At 33.6% G+C, this 14,597-nt stretch overlaps 1 protein-coding gene across 3 annotated transcripts; it reads right to left on the bottom strand.

The window, feature by feature from the left end:
• Positions 1-413: 413 nt before the first annotated feature.
• Positions 414-14,459, bottom strand: LOC107227082 (cold shock domain-containing protein E1). Of its 3 annotated transcripts, none has more exons than XM_015668127.2 (11): positions 14,350-14,459; positions 9,607-11,078; positions 8,741-8,920; positions 7,924-8,114; positions 7,162-7,372; positions 6,236-6,465; positions 5,865-6,126; positions 4,977-5,213; positions 4,563-4,765; positions 3,060-3,644; positions 414-2,722 (listed from the first exon to the last, which is right to left on the bottom strand). In XM_015668127.2, exons 2-11 carry the CDS (start codon positions 9,997-9,999, stop codon positions 2,554-2,556), a joined length of 2,661 nt encoding a protein of 886 aa, XP_015523613.1. In that variant the 5' UTR covers positions 10,000-11,078; positions 14,350-14,459; the 3' UTR covers positions 414-2,553. The 3 variants fall into 3 exon arrangements, with proteins under 3 accessions (XP_015523613.1, XP_046585993.1, XP_046585992.1); XM_046730037.1 differs by lacking the exon at positions 14,350-14,459 and adding an exon at positions 14,227-14,323; XM_046730036.1 differs by lacking the exon at positions 14,350-14,459 and adding an exon at positions 14,145-14,164.
• Positions 14,460-14,597: the final 138 nt, after the last annotated feature.

Genomic DNA, 14,597 nt, shown 5'->3' with positions numbered 1-14,597 from the left:
GAGTTCTTCACGTGTTTTACGTCTCTAATAAAAAATAAAATGTTGAAATTCCTCCTACAATTTTAAACACCCAGGTCGAAATGCATATACGCGAACGTGGGAAATTTGGAAGAACGAGGATATGGATAGATAGCCTTTCATTGTGCTTGTTTCGCTTTTTTTCACAAGTCCTACAACACATAGAAGCACAACACTCAAGATATGCTTGATTGACTTTTACCAAACTTTTACTTGGTGGTCTACAAGCTTCACCTAAATTTTAATTCTGCTTTGTATTCGACTTAAACACTATTTGCTACACTCATTGAATATCACATTGCTATCATAAAATACTAATTACTCCACTTTACTATTGGAACCTTTTGAAGCTTGAGAGAATGTGGATATGATGAATAACTATACGCATACAAGTATTCGTCAAATAAAATACTATGAAGTACGAAATATTTCGTTGATGCTTCATATGTTTATTTTTCACCAATAGTTTTACAGTATGTATGCATATGATGTGTTGGATCTATGGGCCTTAGGACAAGCGCTTAATTTGTATCGTGCTTGTGTATGTATTACATGATTATGTTATTCTTTCGTCTATTTCTAAGTAGTGCCACGTCTATATCGTTCACAGTCGTAATGGCAAACTTATAAAATGTGAATGATTAAATTTCTTTTATAGACGATTAATAATTTCATCATATTTTCACTGCATGTATAATACTAATTTGATTTGACAACACGAGACTGCATCAGGAACTTGAGAATTTATCTTCGTACATAGGTGTGTGTGTACACATATGTATATACATACATACATACACACATACACATGTATACATTAGAATGAAACGAAAAAATGGGATTATCGAAATCAATTTTCTCTATACACCGAGAAGTTGTATTCTGAATTTTGGAAACCCGCCCAAAAGAATTTTTTTCTATGGGACTGCATCTTTCTGTTCCCAAAGGACCACTATATTTCAATTATATGGATAATAAACATTCATGACCAAAGAGTGGCATTTAATATAAACCCAACATTCTTTCAGGTGGGTGTTTAGAGTTAGAGAGTACAACTTTTCAATGTATAGGGAAGACTAATATCGAAAAGGAATTTTTTTTTGTTCCGCTCTAATCTATCTATACGTTTCTTTTGGGTTTTGTATGTACAAGAAGTCTGGTACCAAGTTACGCGAGACTTTGATATTCACTGTTTGATATAGCAATTTTGTGCATAGCTCAAACTGTTTGAAAATTATTGTACCAAGTACAATAATTCGGACTTGGTACAAAATAGTTTGTACCCTTTGTGCTTTGTATAAAAATTGCTGTACAATCCGCGAAATTGACGATTTCAAGCTTGGTACGTGAATCATGTATATATATTTATTCATACATATGTAATATATATAATATGTCAAATAAATATATACACTTGAACGAGCGCATGCGCGTGTCAACACCAACACAGCACTCATGTATACACGTAAATATGCATGAAGTGTGTGTACGTATTGTGTATAAAATATATTATCTACGACAAACGATTGGCCAGATTTAACTTATATTTTCTTGGTTCTTATTATTTTTTTTTTTCGGTTTGTATTGTACAAATTCGTAAACATTTCATTAATTGATTTCGCGATACAGTAATTTATATAATGGAGACGCACATTTGTGCATCTTTATCGCTTTCATCATTTCGATTATCTTCATCATTATGATCATCATGCACTTAAATAGATAATCCATTAGCTCAGTCATGCATTTTTCTCATTTAAGACATGGTGAACCATTTCGATCATACACATACACAGCATGTGTGTGATTGTACTATAATATGCCTAGTCTCAGTGAGTGTATATCTCTGGGTAGCACAAATAGTCCAAACAAATCGATATAAATAAAACTTGTATCAACATGTAAGTATATTTTTACAAAGTCAAACAGGAAACGTTGATTTTAGAACATGGCAATCTATGCCAGGCCCAGCTGGATGGTTATCATACAGCCAAACACCGGGTCCTATTCATTTTGCAACCCAATTTAAATAAACTTTTTTAACTTACAAACTCCAATTTTTTTTCAGACTTATCTGACTGCATCAAATTGAAATAGTTATCAGATGCAACATTTGCGATAACTATGGGTTTTACATTGTGTACAAAAAAAAAAAAAAAGAAGAAAGAAAAAAAAAGACGAACGAAAAACATTGCGGAACAAGTTTTTGTATACTTGCAAAACAGTAGAAAACAAATCAGCATAAAAATTGTAGCTACAGAAGCAAAGTTTATTTCAAATCATGGATTGGACTAACTGCCCCCTTTTTTACCTTTATGGAGATAAAATGACTCGTTGTTTCTGATAATTTTAACGTCCGAATTGCCGATTATTATTATTACGATAGTTATTATTAATAATGTTATTATTGTTAATTGTTATTTTCAATTTGGTTACCTTTACGTTCATAATAATAATCTCGGCATTCAAGTGCATGGACTAAAAATATTTAATGTAGGTACAATTTGGATAAATAATCATTGGTAGGGTACAAGATTATTCTTGAATAGCGCCAGGAATGTGGGGAGGTCTCTCCTGGCCAAATCCTCGAGTACCATCCGGGCCTCGTGGTTGTCTAACAACTGTTAATTTTGGGCCTGTATCTTCTAATGAAATAGTACGCAGACGGCTTATCAGCCGTTCAGGCCGCTGTTGGACTACGTCACTGTAAATTACAAGAATTCAATCAATGATTGCTATTATATATTATTAAATTTATTATTTATGATTCCATTACATTTCTACAGATCACACACAACGATAAATATTTAGACCAGAGCCCATGTAATGTTAGTACCAAGAACATAGTTGACTTCGAAAATTTGAAGTGAAACTGGTTAAAAAATGATTATTTTTCATATCTGTCCTGAAAGTTCAGCATATTTTTAAAGAGTTTTTTTTCTGTAATCTCAGATTTAGAAAACTGCAATCTACCAATGAAATATACGGAAAACTACATTATTTGTGTCATTTAAGAAATTTTTGTTGTCATATTTAATTACCTTAAACGGGTCACGTTGCATGCCGATGATTTTCCTGTACGCTGATTTGTTACCAAAACAAATTCAACCTGGTCACCAGGTTGAAGAGTAGCGTGATCCCTAACTTCGCTCATGTGGAAAAATAATTTTTTTCCCTCATCAACTTCGTATGCAAGAAATCCAAATGGACCTTTAACTGCATCAACTGTTGCTCTTCGTTTTTTGCGTACAGCTACAATATTACAAGCATGCCCTGCTGCATCTACCTGTAATTGAACTGGATCACCGGACTGTAACAGTTCACGTTTATTCACAAGACCCATGATTCCAAATTCATATTCTGGTGTCTCTTCGTCTTCAGTAGTAGGATTTATTTTGATTAGCCCAGCATATTCAACTTGGTCAGGATTAGCGCTTCTCAGAGGTCGTACAACTGTACCATCTAGTACTTCCCCAGTACATACAGGCCTAGGGATTGTTCCGCGAGGTACTAATCGTACAAATTCCGCAGCTGCACAACCACCTGTACCTCGGCCGTTTCCAGTGCCAATAGTACACTCAACGTCAGCTCCCAACTCCAAAGTGTTAGCTTCACCGTCAAAATTACTGGACATAAATTCAAGATTTTACTTCGATGATAAGATTTGATAATATTTACGATAAGTTTAGTATATAATCTAAAAAAAATTCTCCTATTGTCTGATTTAGCACTAAAGCTGTTGGTATGGTAATGGTACATTGGTAAATATTGGGAACCATTGTGAGAACAGCGTAACGAGTTTTATATAGACAGTAGAAGGTAAGGGCACAAAGAAAATGACAGTGTTCTATAATAAACCAATTCTATACCATCAAACGAATTGGTAATTGTAGAGAGCTAAATTTATATTTCCTGGACATCAGATCTGTTCAGTAAATTTAACCGATACTCGCAATCTTAACATATATTCAGTTTTAAATACATCTAAGTGCAAAGGGACAAGGACTTAGGAACCACTCGATAGGCTGAAGATTGATAATGCTCATCTCAACATCAAATTAAAACATACGAGAGCTATTTCGGTTCAAACAATAAGTCATTTCAATTTTTTATTCTTTTTTCCTTTTTTTTTTCGACATTTGAGTGAAATATTTATTAGAAATACTTTGGCAGAGTTGTCAAAATTAATATTTTGAACTTTCATTACTGATTTTTGGAAAAAAGAAAAAAAAGTCTAAATCTAGAAGAATGGAACACATGTATACATATATATTCTCTACTAGCGTTTTCACTATGTTGGATATAGGAAAGAAATGCAATTTCTACCTACTTACGTCGTCTGACATCTATAATAAAATTTATGATCGTGTCTACAATATATTAGAAAGAAAATATCTCAACACTGCACGCGAATTTCGTAAATGAAATTTAATATTGTGTTTTTGCTAGATAAATACAAGCCATACAAAAAATATAATCAGCACTTCAAAGTGTATATAATTTTGCAAGCCATTGGCAAAGTATGTCATTTTAATTTGTTTTACCTGAAGTGAAAAAATATTTCCCTTTCGTGATTCACAGTCTCAATGAAGCCAAATCCATCCTTGAGGGCAGCAATAAAGCCTTGGATGATTGAGCCATTTGATTTCTTATTTCCATTCTGAGTTTTTTCGTTCGAATTGGTTAATGATATGTCTACGGCGACAAGTTCTTTATTTCGCTTCACTTGGCAAATGTTGAATGTGACCTGGAATAGAAATTTTCTGGGATAATTTCAATTTTAAAGTACTCACTGTTCGAAAATTTTCAAGAAAATTTAAAATGAATAAATTTATTGACTGGGATTGACGACGTATCAGAACGAAATTAGAGAAACAGAACCACACATAGGACAATTGAAGAAAAACATAATGTTTTTTTATAAAAGTAAAGGTATCAAGTTAACGAAACTTTCTCACCTTGTCACCAAGCCTTGGAATACTTTTTGGGTCACAGTCTTTTGTGAAAAAGATGATATTCTTTTGTTGGCCATCTTTTAAATAACCAATAAGGCCAGGTTCAATGCCATTAATATCCTGAACTATACTACCTGGTACAGTTGTTTCTATAACACTTTCAAATTGAACACTACCTGATGGCAGATGTGTCAATCTAATTGCGCTTTGTCGAGAATTGGAGAATGATGATGAGGGATCCTAAATAAGAAACATCAAAATTTATATATCAATAAAGTTAAAATTCCTGGCTCCCTCAGGTTGATATCAAAATGTCTGCAAATTTATTGGAGTTTTTTGTGGAATAATCCCGAACTGTATTTATGGTTAGTCCAGCTTTGAAAATCATCAAAATCGAAAATATGAGAGAATCATTGATGATCAACGTATGCCAACAAGTTAGGTCAACACTGAGACGCACAGTTAACGATATCTCTTACGTGTTGAACTTCTCAAATTTCTTTGTGAATTTTTGAAAATGTATACTGAAACTTTCAGCATTTACTATTGAATATAGATTCAATTGTAATCCGTACATTAAAAAAAAAAGTAAATATTCTGTATAAGTTCTCTATAAGTCTAACAACGTGTGAATGTTTAAATTCATCATATCTGTGACTTGTAAAGAAAAAAAGTCTGCCAATGTCAAGTCTCTGTACAGCAGCAAATGTTAATCAGAGAAAACAGATATCATATCTCTTTCGTAAATATTCTAAAAAATTAAAGTTATTAGACGTTACTGTTAATCTCTCACCAATTGTATACTTTAGGTTTAAATGAAAACTTGGCAGCCTTTTATTCTTTTAGATATGTCGGTCGGTTAGACAGAATTTATAAATATAAAATTTATACTTGTATAACTGTGAATTCGACTTCATCATTCACACTGATTTCTCTATCTACATCCAGAACTTCATTGAAATGGAAGAAAAGTTTTGCGTCTCGGTCAACGCAACGTATAAATCCAAAACCCTCTTTTAGTGCAGCAATGATGCCTTGCTCACGGCGTTCTCCTGACACAGAAAAAGATTCAGGGAGTAAAGAGATTTCTGTGGCTCTTTTCAGTTGGTCTCTAGTATCAGTTGCAATGCGAAACTGAACCCAATCACCATGCCTAAAAAGAAAATTAGATTATTTTTAAGAAAACGACAATTTCAATACTCAATCTACATAAGAATAAACCTCAAGATTATTTGCTTATCATTTCATATATCACATTTCACCTCAATGTAAAATCGCCCTTCTGATCCTTATCCCCGAATGGCACTTCGACTTCAGAGTGGTCCGGTGCTCTATATCTGATTCGACCAGGCAATGGATCGTTTTGATGACGTGCAGCTGTACCTCGCTCCAAAGGTTTCAATACTTGTCCTTTTACAACTTCATTACCAACTTCTTCAAAGACAATAGATCCTGGTGGTAATTTAGTAATATTGCATGCGACTTCTTTGCCCTAAAAAAATTGATAAGGACACAAATACACTTTTTGCTGATTATAAAATTACAAAATTCTCCATTTACGACTGATTGAACTCTAAATTTCTGATCGTGAAACTTGGGAGTTTTAGAAAATGCAAAATGCGGTTTTATTGTTATTGACAAGTTGAATAGTTCACTAAACTGCTTCATGGACAATGTTGGAATCGCTGAAAGAGTATGGTTATTTCGGTAGAACTATCTAATGCTGTGCGAACCACAAGGTATAGAACATGCCCTAACTAGACTTTCCTACATTATAGAGATGTAACATTATTTTCACGAGTAACCTCTTGCAAGGGGATCTTGTAAACCTCTGCCATCTCAATAAATATTTACATACATTAGCATTATATTCATCATTGTAACAAATGAAGAGAATATAAGCTCTGCAGTCCTCAGCTTAAATTCACTTGATACATTTTTACCATAAACGAACAGCCAGTTGTACTCAATTTTTTAGAAACATGTTCAATCTATTACAGAAAACTTAATTTTTTCAGTTAAAATGTACTGGCGAGGGTCGCGCAACCACCACACTGCTTAAAACTTTGTTATGTCACCAAATTGATAAAGAATATTTTCTCATTAATTCTGCATCTTTCATATTAAGTGACACCATATGTACTGATTTATTTTTCAGCTTGAATTTAGTTGTAATAAATGAACTTACATTTCGCGTTTGTATGATGAATTCTACATCATCTCCCAGCCTTAACTCATCTTTCATTGATTTGGCCTCACTAAAGTGGAAGAAAATCTCTTTGACAACGTCGGCTCGTTCAATGAAGCCAAAACTTTCTTTCATTGAACAAACTACTCCGCGGTAACGGACAGGATGGGCTGGATTTTCAAGTCTGACATGACAAGCACCCAAGTTACCTCTGAAATATGTAAAAACTCTCATACTTAATACCATTACAGGTAAATTGTTAGTGCACTTAGGTAGCTATTATTGTTTGTGATTAAATTGAATCATTAAAATGGTATTATAATTTAGATTAGGTTCAAAGTGAATTCTATAAGTTGAAGTTGACAAAGAACTATTCAAACTATAGATTAAATACTAAAGAAGGCAATGAACAATAAAAATCAAACAGAACTCAAGGTGTTAGTTTCTGAGTCCTGAAACTCTGAGAGCAGTTCCCCATCTTTTTCGCAAGGGCGGAGGTAGATACCTTTCTTAAATGAGAAACAAACCCAACAGTCAAGAATTCAGAAAAAATTTTAAAGATCTGTCAAGAAGCTCGCACTTTTTATGACCATTAAGCATTTGAGATTTCACAATTCTAAGAACGAAAAATTACTTCACGACCACCACGCAACTTTATATTTTATTTTAGATTCTGTGAAAATTGATTGTGAAAATAACTGCAAGTTTATAAACATCTGTAAGTCAGTAAACGGTGTACATAAAATCACAACCAACACTAACCGTTGATTAGTAGCAATTTGAAAAGACACTTTGTCACCCGCACGCAGAGTGACGTTTCCTTCTACATCATCTTTGGTATAAGGCAGGAAGAAACACTCGCCACGATTTTCATAGCTAATTCGTCCTTGTGAATCGCCACTACTGTGTAGCTCTGTTGTTACATTGCCAGTAACCCTCTCTTCACTCAGTACCTGCAATACATGATTTTTTTCGGCATTTTAAAATATTCATCAATTCATTTCATGTCAAATTGTTTGATACTATATTGCGTTATCACTCAGTCTATTTCTTCACAAACAGTGACAACTCGATGTGAATCTACCTCAAGGATTGAGAGGACTTTTAGAATTTACGTTACTTATTTTATTGAGATTTGAGCTTGTACTGTAAGCCTGTATGTTATATCTGTGAAACTTATTGTTAGTTTTGGTTCGCTCTCAGTCCAGGCACATTTTAAACATCATTCCATTATCTTCATTTACTTTTGGAAGTTAGTGTGCGTAAGTATGTTATCCTATTGCGGAAACGAGTTGCCACAAAAGAGCTGATTGAAATTGTATCTTCATAAAAGAAAATTTTTCGTAGCTTTGACCATACTTGTAAATTTGGTTTCTAGAAGTTATCATAATTTCAATCTACCTCCGTAGCCATTCCTCTCTACAACAGATTAGCAAAACCACGCACACAAGTCATCAACAGCAATTGGAGATTATAAAAATGCATTCAAAATATTCTTTATTGGAACAATTGAACGGACTTGAAGCAAACTGCTACAGTAGGTTTTAAAGTGACTCATGCTAATAATTGTGTTATTTACCACTTCCGGAGCAATCTTGCTCACGGTGCTAGCAATAGGTTTTCCTGTTCGTCGATCATATGTCATTTCAAATTCAACTGGATCTCCAATTTTCAGATGCTCTATATTACCACTGAATTGGCTAAAATGAAAAAACAGTCTGGCTTGCCGCTCACAGCACTGTATAAATCCGTAAGAATGCTGTGCATCACATGGAAAAAACAAAGTTAACATAAGTTAATTAGTATATAGTAAAATGAAGTTAGATGATGTTTCAACTAATGTCAAAATTACACCAGTTCTACCAGCGTTTAGACACATTCTCTTAAGGATGTATCAGATTTTCGACCCAGTGGAAAAATTAATTGAAAAAGAAATGGTGAAATCACATTTCACTCATGAATAACTATGAAAAGATCATAGCCTTAGACAATGTTTTTAGTACAACAATCGTATTGTTTGTAAAATTTCGATGAATCTGCACTTATTTCCATGAGAAATGGATACTGCAACTATCAATAATATTGAATATTGAATAATGTGAATGTATTTTTTAATAAAGCAATGATAAAATAGCTTAAAAATTGTTTCCATGTTAAGAAAACGTTGTTTTAGTCGAATTCAAGTTGTATAATTTTAGTCACTTTCTGAACTTTCGACAGGCCATTTTTCGGTTTTGATACCTTCGTGTTTAAAATATGTGTTTGATACATGCGTACTCAGCAAGGACCAATGCAATTATCACAGCAATGGAAGAAAAGCTGATGTATGAGATAAACTACACTGAAGGCAAGCGTCAAATAATTTCACAACAGTTTCAAGCTTTACTAAATCGGACACCGTAATACATTCGTAACAGTACGACGAGGCTGATCATGATGACTCACCAATAATTTTTCGATTATTCCAGTCTCACGGGTGCCTTGGTTGTTGGACTGATCTTGGTAAGACGAATTATTGGTCGTAGGTTCTCCTGTGTAACCAATACCTCCTTCCATACCAGTGAACGTGCCAATTGGAAATCTAGTTGTGCCGTTACGTGGTGATGTCTGCGAACTAGGATAATTTACATAACTTGACGAATTTTTTCCACAGCTAGGAGGTGAACCCATGAAGTGATCTCCGCTGTAACCGGTACCATTGCGGTATCCGCCGCCTGATTGGTGTGGCGCTCCTACAACCTTAGGACTTGGGATGGTCATGGATTTGTAGTCAAGTATTGCTGGGTCGGAGTTCATTATTGGCGGCTGGAACGTTTTCCACTGAGGATTATTGGACATTATTTGAAATTTTCAACGTTTTTATGTTTTTTTTTTTTTGTTCTCTTCTTATGTTAATTTTAAATATCTCCGTCAATCGATTATAGGTAATTTATTATTTGACTTTGAATTATTTTATTTAATTTTTTTAAATCTTCTTTTGAATTTTTTTGTTTTCGTTTTTATTTTATTTATTTTTTTTGTCGTTTTTTTTTTTCTTTTTAAATTGTGTTTTTTGTCTTCGCTTCTGCTCCTTTGCAATATATATACTTATATTTAGAACTTTTAGTCTTTTCAATTATTTAAGTGTTAACATAGATATCACAGAATGGTTCTTGGTACCTTATATATTTGTTTACTATTACAACGTTACAAGAACTTAACAAAGAGGGAGAAAGGCGTGTTTTTTTTTTTTTTTTTTTCCTTTTGTTTGGAAACGCTGCTGAAATGCAGATTCTCTTGTGACCGGCAACTAGGGAGGAAGGTGACACGGGTATCTTGTTAATTGTGGTAGATTGTTTAACGAGAACTACCACGGCTGTTCTTATTCTTAGCAAACTTGGCACTCTCAAATTGTGGATAATTCTTTTGTCCCATTAACAGATCAAATTAGCACAATCCCAGCCAAGGCAGCAATCACAATCGCAGGGTCACCACTACGCAGAGTACCTAGCTCCTTTTCATTAAGCGGGTTGCATACACAGTTTACAAACGAACAATACGGTTAGCATGAGTATTTCGAATGATTAATATGTGTACAAAATATTTTAACACATCATATCATACGAACAATACTTTCCACGAATCTTTGCATTAATAATATCATAACAACTGTTTGATAATTACTAAATTTAGCTTGTTCGAGAATAACTGTGTTTTTCTTAAACATCAGTCATCCTTTATAAAAGGAATAAATCAAAAACATTGGAGATTTAAAGGATAAATGTTGGCTTGAAAATCCTCAGATGTCTTCAATGCGTGCTGAGTGTGGTTGTGTCGTTCCAATAATTCTAGAGTATCGTTTTCTTCTTCAGCTTTTAAATGTGGAATTTACAGTGAGCGTTGATTTCAAAAATATCCTAAACTAACAATTACACAATCTGGAACAAAAAAAAATAATACAATCATGAATCAACTACACCAATATTATCTAATCTTAGGAATACTACATCAAAGATACTTTGGATAGTAGTTGAAGTAGATATTGAACTGGAGTATTGTTATTTTCAAATATTTTTAGACCAAGAGGAGTTTGTTTATAACAGTTTTCATTCGTTGTGATAGTTTTTTCTTTTAGCAGAATCATTAAAATAAATTTTGGAATTGCTGGAATTGTTTTTTTTTGTCCTAACAAAACAAAAGTTCACCAATATTCTTAAAACTAACAATTTTTTTTGCTTTAATGCTTCATCATCGTCTTAAAACACGCCACTATAGATAGGATGTCTCTGGAAATTCGAGCGCAATAATCTAGATCAGAAAATAGAAATGAACTGAATGAACGGAAAACACGATGATTAGCGGCGATATGTTTTCAGAAAGCATTAATGTAGAAATGTGTGTACTGTTTTAGCTTGTTGACAGTGTCAGTTCTCACGTTGGGTAAAATTTTTTGTCTGTTTTGATGGAACACTGAATTCCTACCATTTTAGCATATGCGACACACGGTATAATAATTCACACGTAGTGTCTGTTAAAATCATGTGCATGTGGGATTTGTGCATAAAGTCAAAAATTTATGTTTAGATAATACAGTGTCGAAAATTGTCATATGATTCACGTTGCTGATAAAATAGAAAAAACAGTACTTGATGCATAATCAAAATTTAGAAGTATTTTGAGTATTTCAGACTGACTTAAAAAAATGAGTGGTTCTGAATAAATGTGCTCAAATTACAACGTATTGCTAGTCACACAGAGTGATGTGATTTGAGCTGTTCTCTAATTGACATGGTGAAAAGAATTTATGCAAATCTTTAGAACACGAGTAGATAAAATTAACGTTTACGTACACTGAATTAAACGTTTTTATAATGGACCATGCCTATGATGAATCTGAGCACGAAAAATTGGATAAAAGTCAGAAATAAAACAGTAAATCGAAAAACAGTTTTGAAAGCTTAGTATTGCCTGAAATTCAGTAAATTGTAATAAAGCAAGCTAAACTCATATTTTGCAAACTCAGCCTCTTAAAAGTAATTCTGAGGTTGCAAAAAAATGGTTTAGAGAGAATAATGTTTCATTATGTTGACTTTACAAACTTCATCAATTATTGTTTGTCTAACTTTCCAGGAATGGGATTACAGGGTTGCCCCTGCTTTTCTGTTACACAATTTTCTAATATTTCTAGTAACTCAGTGCTTGAAGTTTTTCAATTTTCTAAGTACAGCGTCGGTTATGGGGGTGTAGGGTATGATATTTCTAAGAATTTGCATACCTCCACTAAAGAACTTGAGGTAGATTTATATCGCTTTGAACTGAGCCTCTCGCAATAGGGCCATCAAAAATCTGTAAGGGCTATGCTGTTTTCTTCCAACAATTTACTTTCATTGCCGGCCGTATTGCGAGAGTATCTGGCAAAACTGTGGCTACGCTATATTCAACTGGAATAGTGGGAAATCCTGCTGAGGGAAGTGGCCCTATTGCGAGAGGCACTATCGAGAGAGTCGGCTATACGCTATTCCTTTTCTACACATAATAGAGATATTGTTGCCAAAAAGTGATTGATTGTTACAATTTGATATGGTAAATTTGTGTAGGGGAGGGGCTGAAAAACATTAATTTATGATTCCTGTTGCCAAAATTTTAAGGAATAATTTTGCCCGTTCATTTAAATTTTAAACATTGCTGACAAAAAACAGAGTTAATCAAGAGTAATCAAAAAACTGAGATTTTTCTGTGTTCAGTAATTGCAGGTTAATTAGACAACATTTATAGGAAATAAGTAACTTCTATCAGCTTATTATATCGACTGGATCTTAAACATGAAATATCTTTACTCATTCGATATGGCAAACATTTGAAGATAAAAACTTAAATTTCCAGATTTTCGTGAACAGAAATCTCTGATTTTTTGGCAATAATTTACATTATCGTCGACGAATATGATGAGTGAATCTTACAAATTATACCAGTAGTAACCTGAATTTCGAATCTAGGTAAACAAACGTACTTAAGTGACTGATTAAGCAATGGGAATGGTCATCATCTAATATGAGTTGCATGAAGTGTTCTAAGTTTTTGTAAATTTAATTCAATCTTTGCCGAGATGTCTTGATACATGAGCGCCATCAAGGACCACTTTAAACAGGTTTGCATCGAAATTTCGCATATATATAAGTGAATGCAAATATTCAACTTAGCCTATTTTGCTTGCTCCAATGACATTTCAAACACAAGTAATATAAAAAAGAACCTGGAAATGCACTTTGCTCTTGAATTCAATTTGAAATAAAGTATTAAAGGAACTCTCAATAGATTGAAAGCGAATGTAGGTTGGCATACTGTGCTACTTAGAACAGTATGAGCATCGTCATCGTTTGAATCTTAGACAACATCAGTGACAGATGGTATTATCTTTGAAGCAGATGATACATTTATTTAACAACTGTGAAAAGTGTATTGTTTCACCAATTCTCTTTCTGTCAAATGTAAAATGACTCAATCTATATTACCAAACATTACTCATTATCAGAAATTATTTAATTTGTTATACATTCAAGCCAATGAAATAGTAGCAACAACATTGCGAAATATTTGGTAGATTACAAGAGCTTGTCGTGAATGCAATGTTTGCAAGTTATTTGGTAATGGATATGCGGGCTACGCAACTGACGTGAACTGGTAGTGATTAGAAAAAAATGTAAGTAAATAGGATACGTTACTTTCGGAGTACTTATTGGACATGCAAATCATTTGACTCATTTGATAAACTACAACGTGCTTATCAAGCACAAAACGCTATAGTAACTGTATTAGTTTTAGTAGCTGTATAAGAAATTGGAGCAAGCAGTGTCAACCTGGCCACAGAAACGGTGTATGATTGACCTCACACGAAAGTACGTTAGTAAAATGTCCATGATGGAACGGCAGTTAGTCAGTCAGAACAATTCAATTTAGATACGCGTATGTTGATTTATAGTCGAAAGTTTCACAAAATATTGTACCGATGTATGTGTTGTGTGTGCTTCATTGTGGAGTATTTAGATTTTTTCTAACTACATTCCGTTAATTGGTATATCATATTACTTGATTTGTATTGAGACTCGCCGCAGCGTTACTGAAGAGTACTAAAAGTTGTATAATAAAACATTGTAAACTAGATTTAAAGTAACGAAGACACATAATCTTAAATTTTTTTACAAAACTCACCACGACACAGCACAGCACTGACGACATGCCGCCATGTTGAATGTCAACATTTAGCATTCACATACAAAACAAGAGCAACTGCGGAGAGATTCGGAACCACAGCCTTCTTGAGATACATCGATTATCCAGGACCCAAAGAGTATGGGATAGAGTGGATGCCAGGACCCTTGAAGTGTATGAACACTGGTGACGTCGGCGTAAACATTTATGGACAAATTGATTAATTAGATTTAATATTTTACGGCTAC

Source organism: Neodiprion lecontei, chromosome 2 (assembly GCF_021901455.1).
Source record: "Neodiprion lecontei isolate iyNeoLeco1 chromosome 2, iyNeoLeco1.1, whole genome shotgun sequence".
Classification (NCBI taxonomy): Eukaryota; Metazoa; Arthropoda; class Insecta; order Hymenoptera; family Diprionidae; genus Neodiprion; species Neodiprion lecontei.
This window is presented reverse-complemented; position numbering and strand designations above follow the sequence as displayed.

Excerpts from the sequence above, each read along its gene's own strand:
- LOC107227082 (XM_015668127.2), bottom strand. The coding sequence starts at position 9,999 with ATGTCCAATAATCCTCAGTGGAAAACGTTCCAGCCGCCAATAATGAAC. Across the intron at positions 8,115-8,740 it reads GCAAGATTGCTCCGGAAGTG|GTACTGAGTGAAGAGAGGGT; the intron begins GTAAATAACACA and ends CATGTATTGCAG. Across the intron at positions 6,466-7,161 it reads TCATCATACAAACGCGAAAT|GGCAAAGAAGTCGCATGCAA; the intron begins GTAAGTTCATTT and ends CAATTTTTTTAG.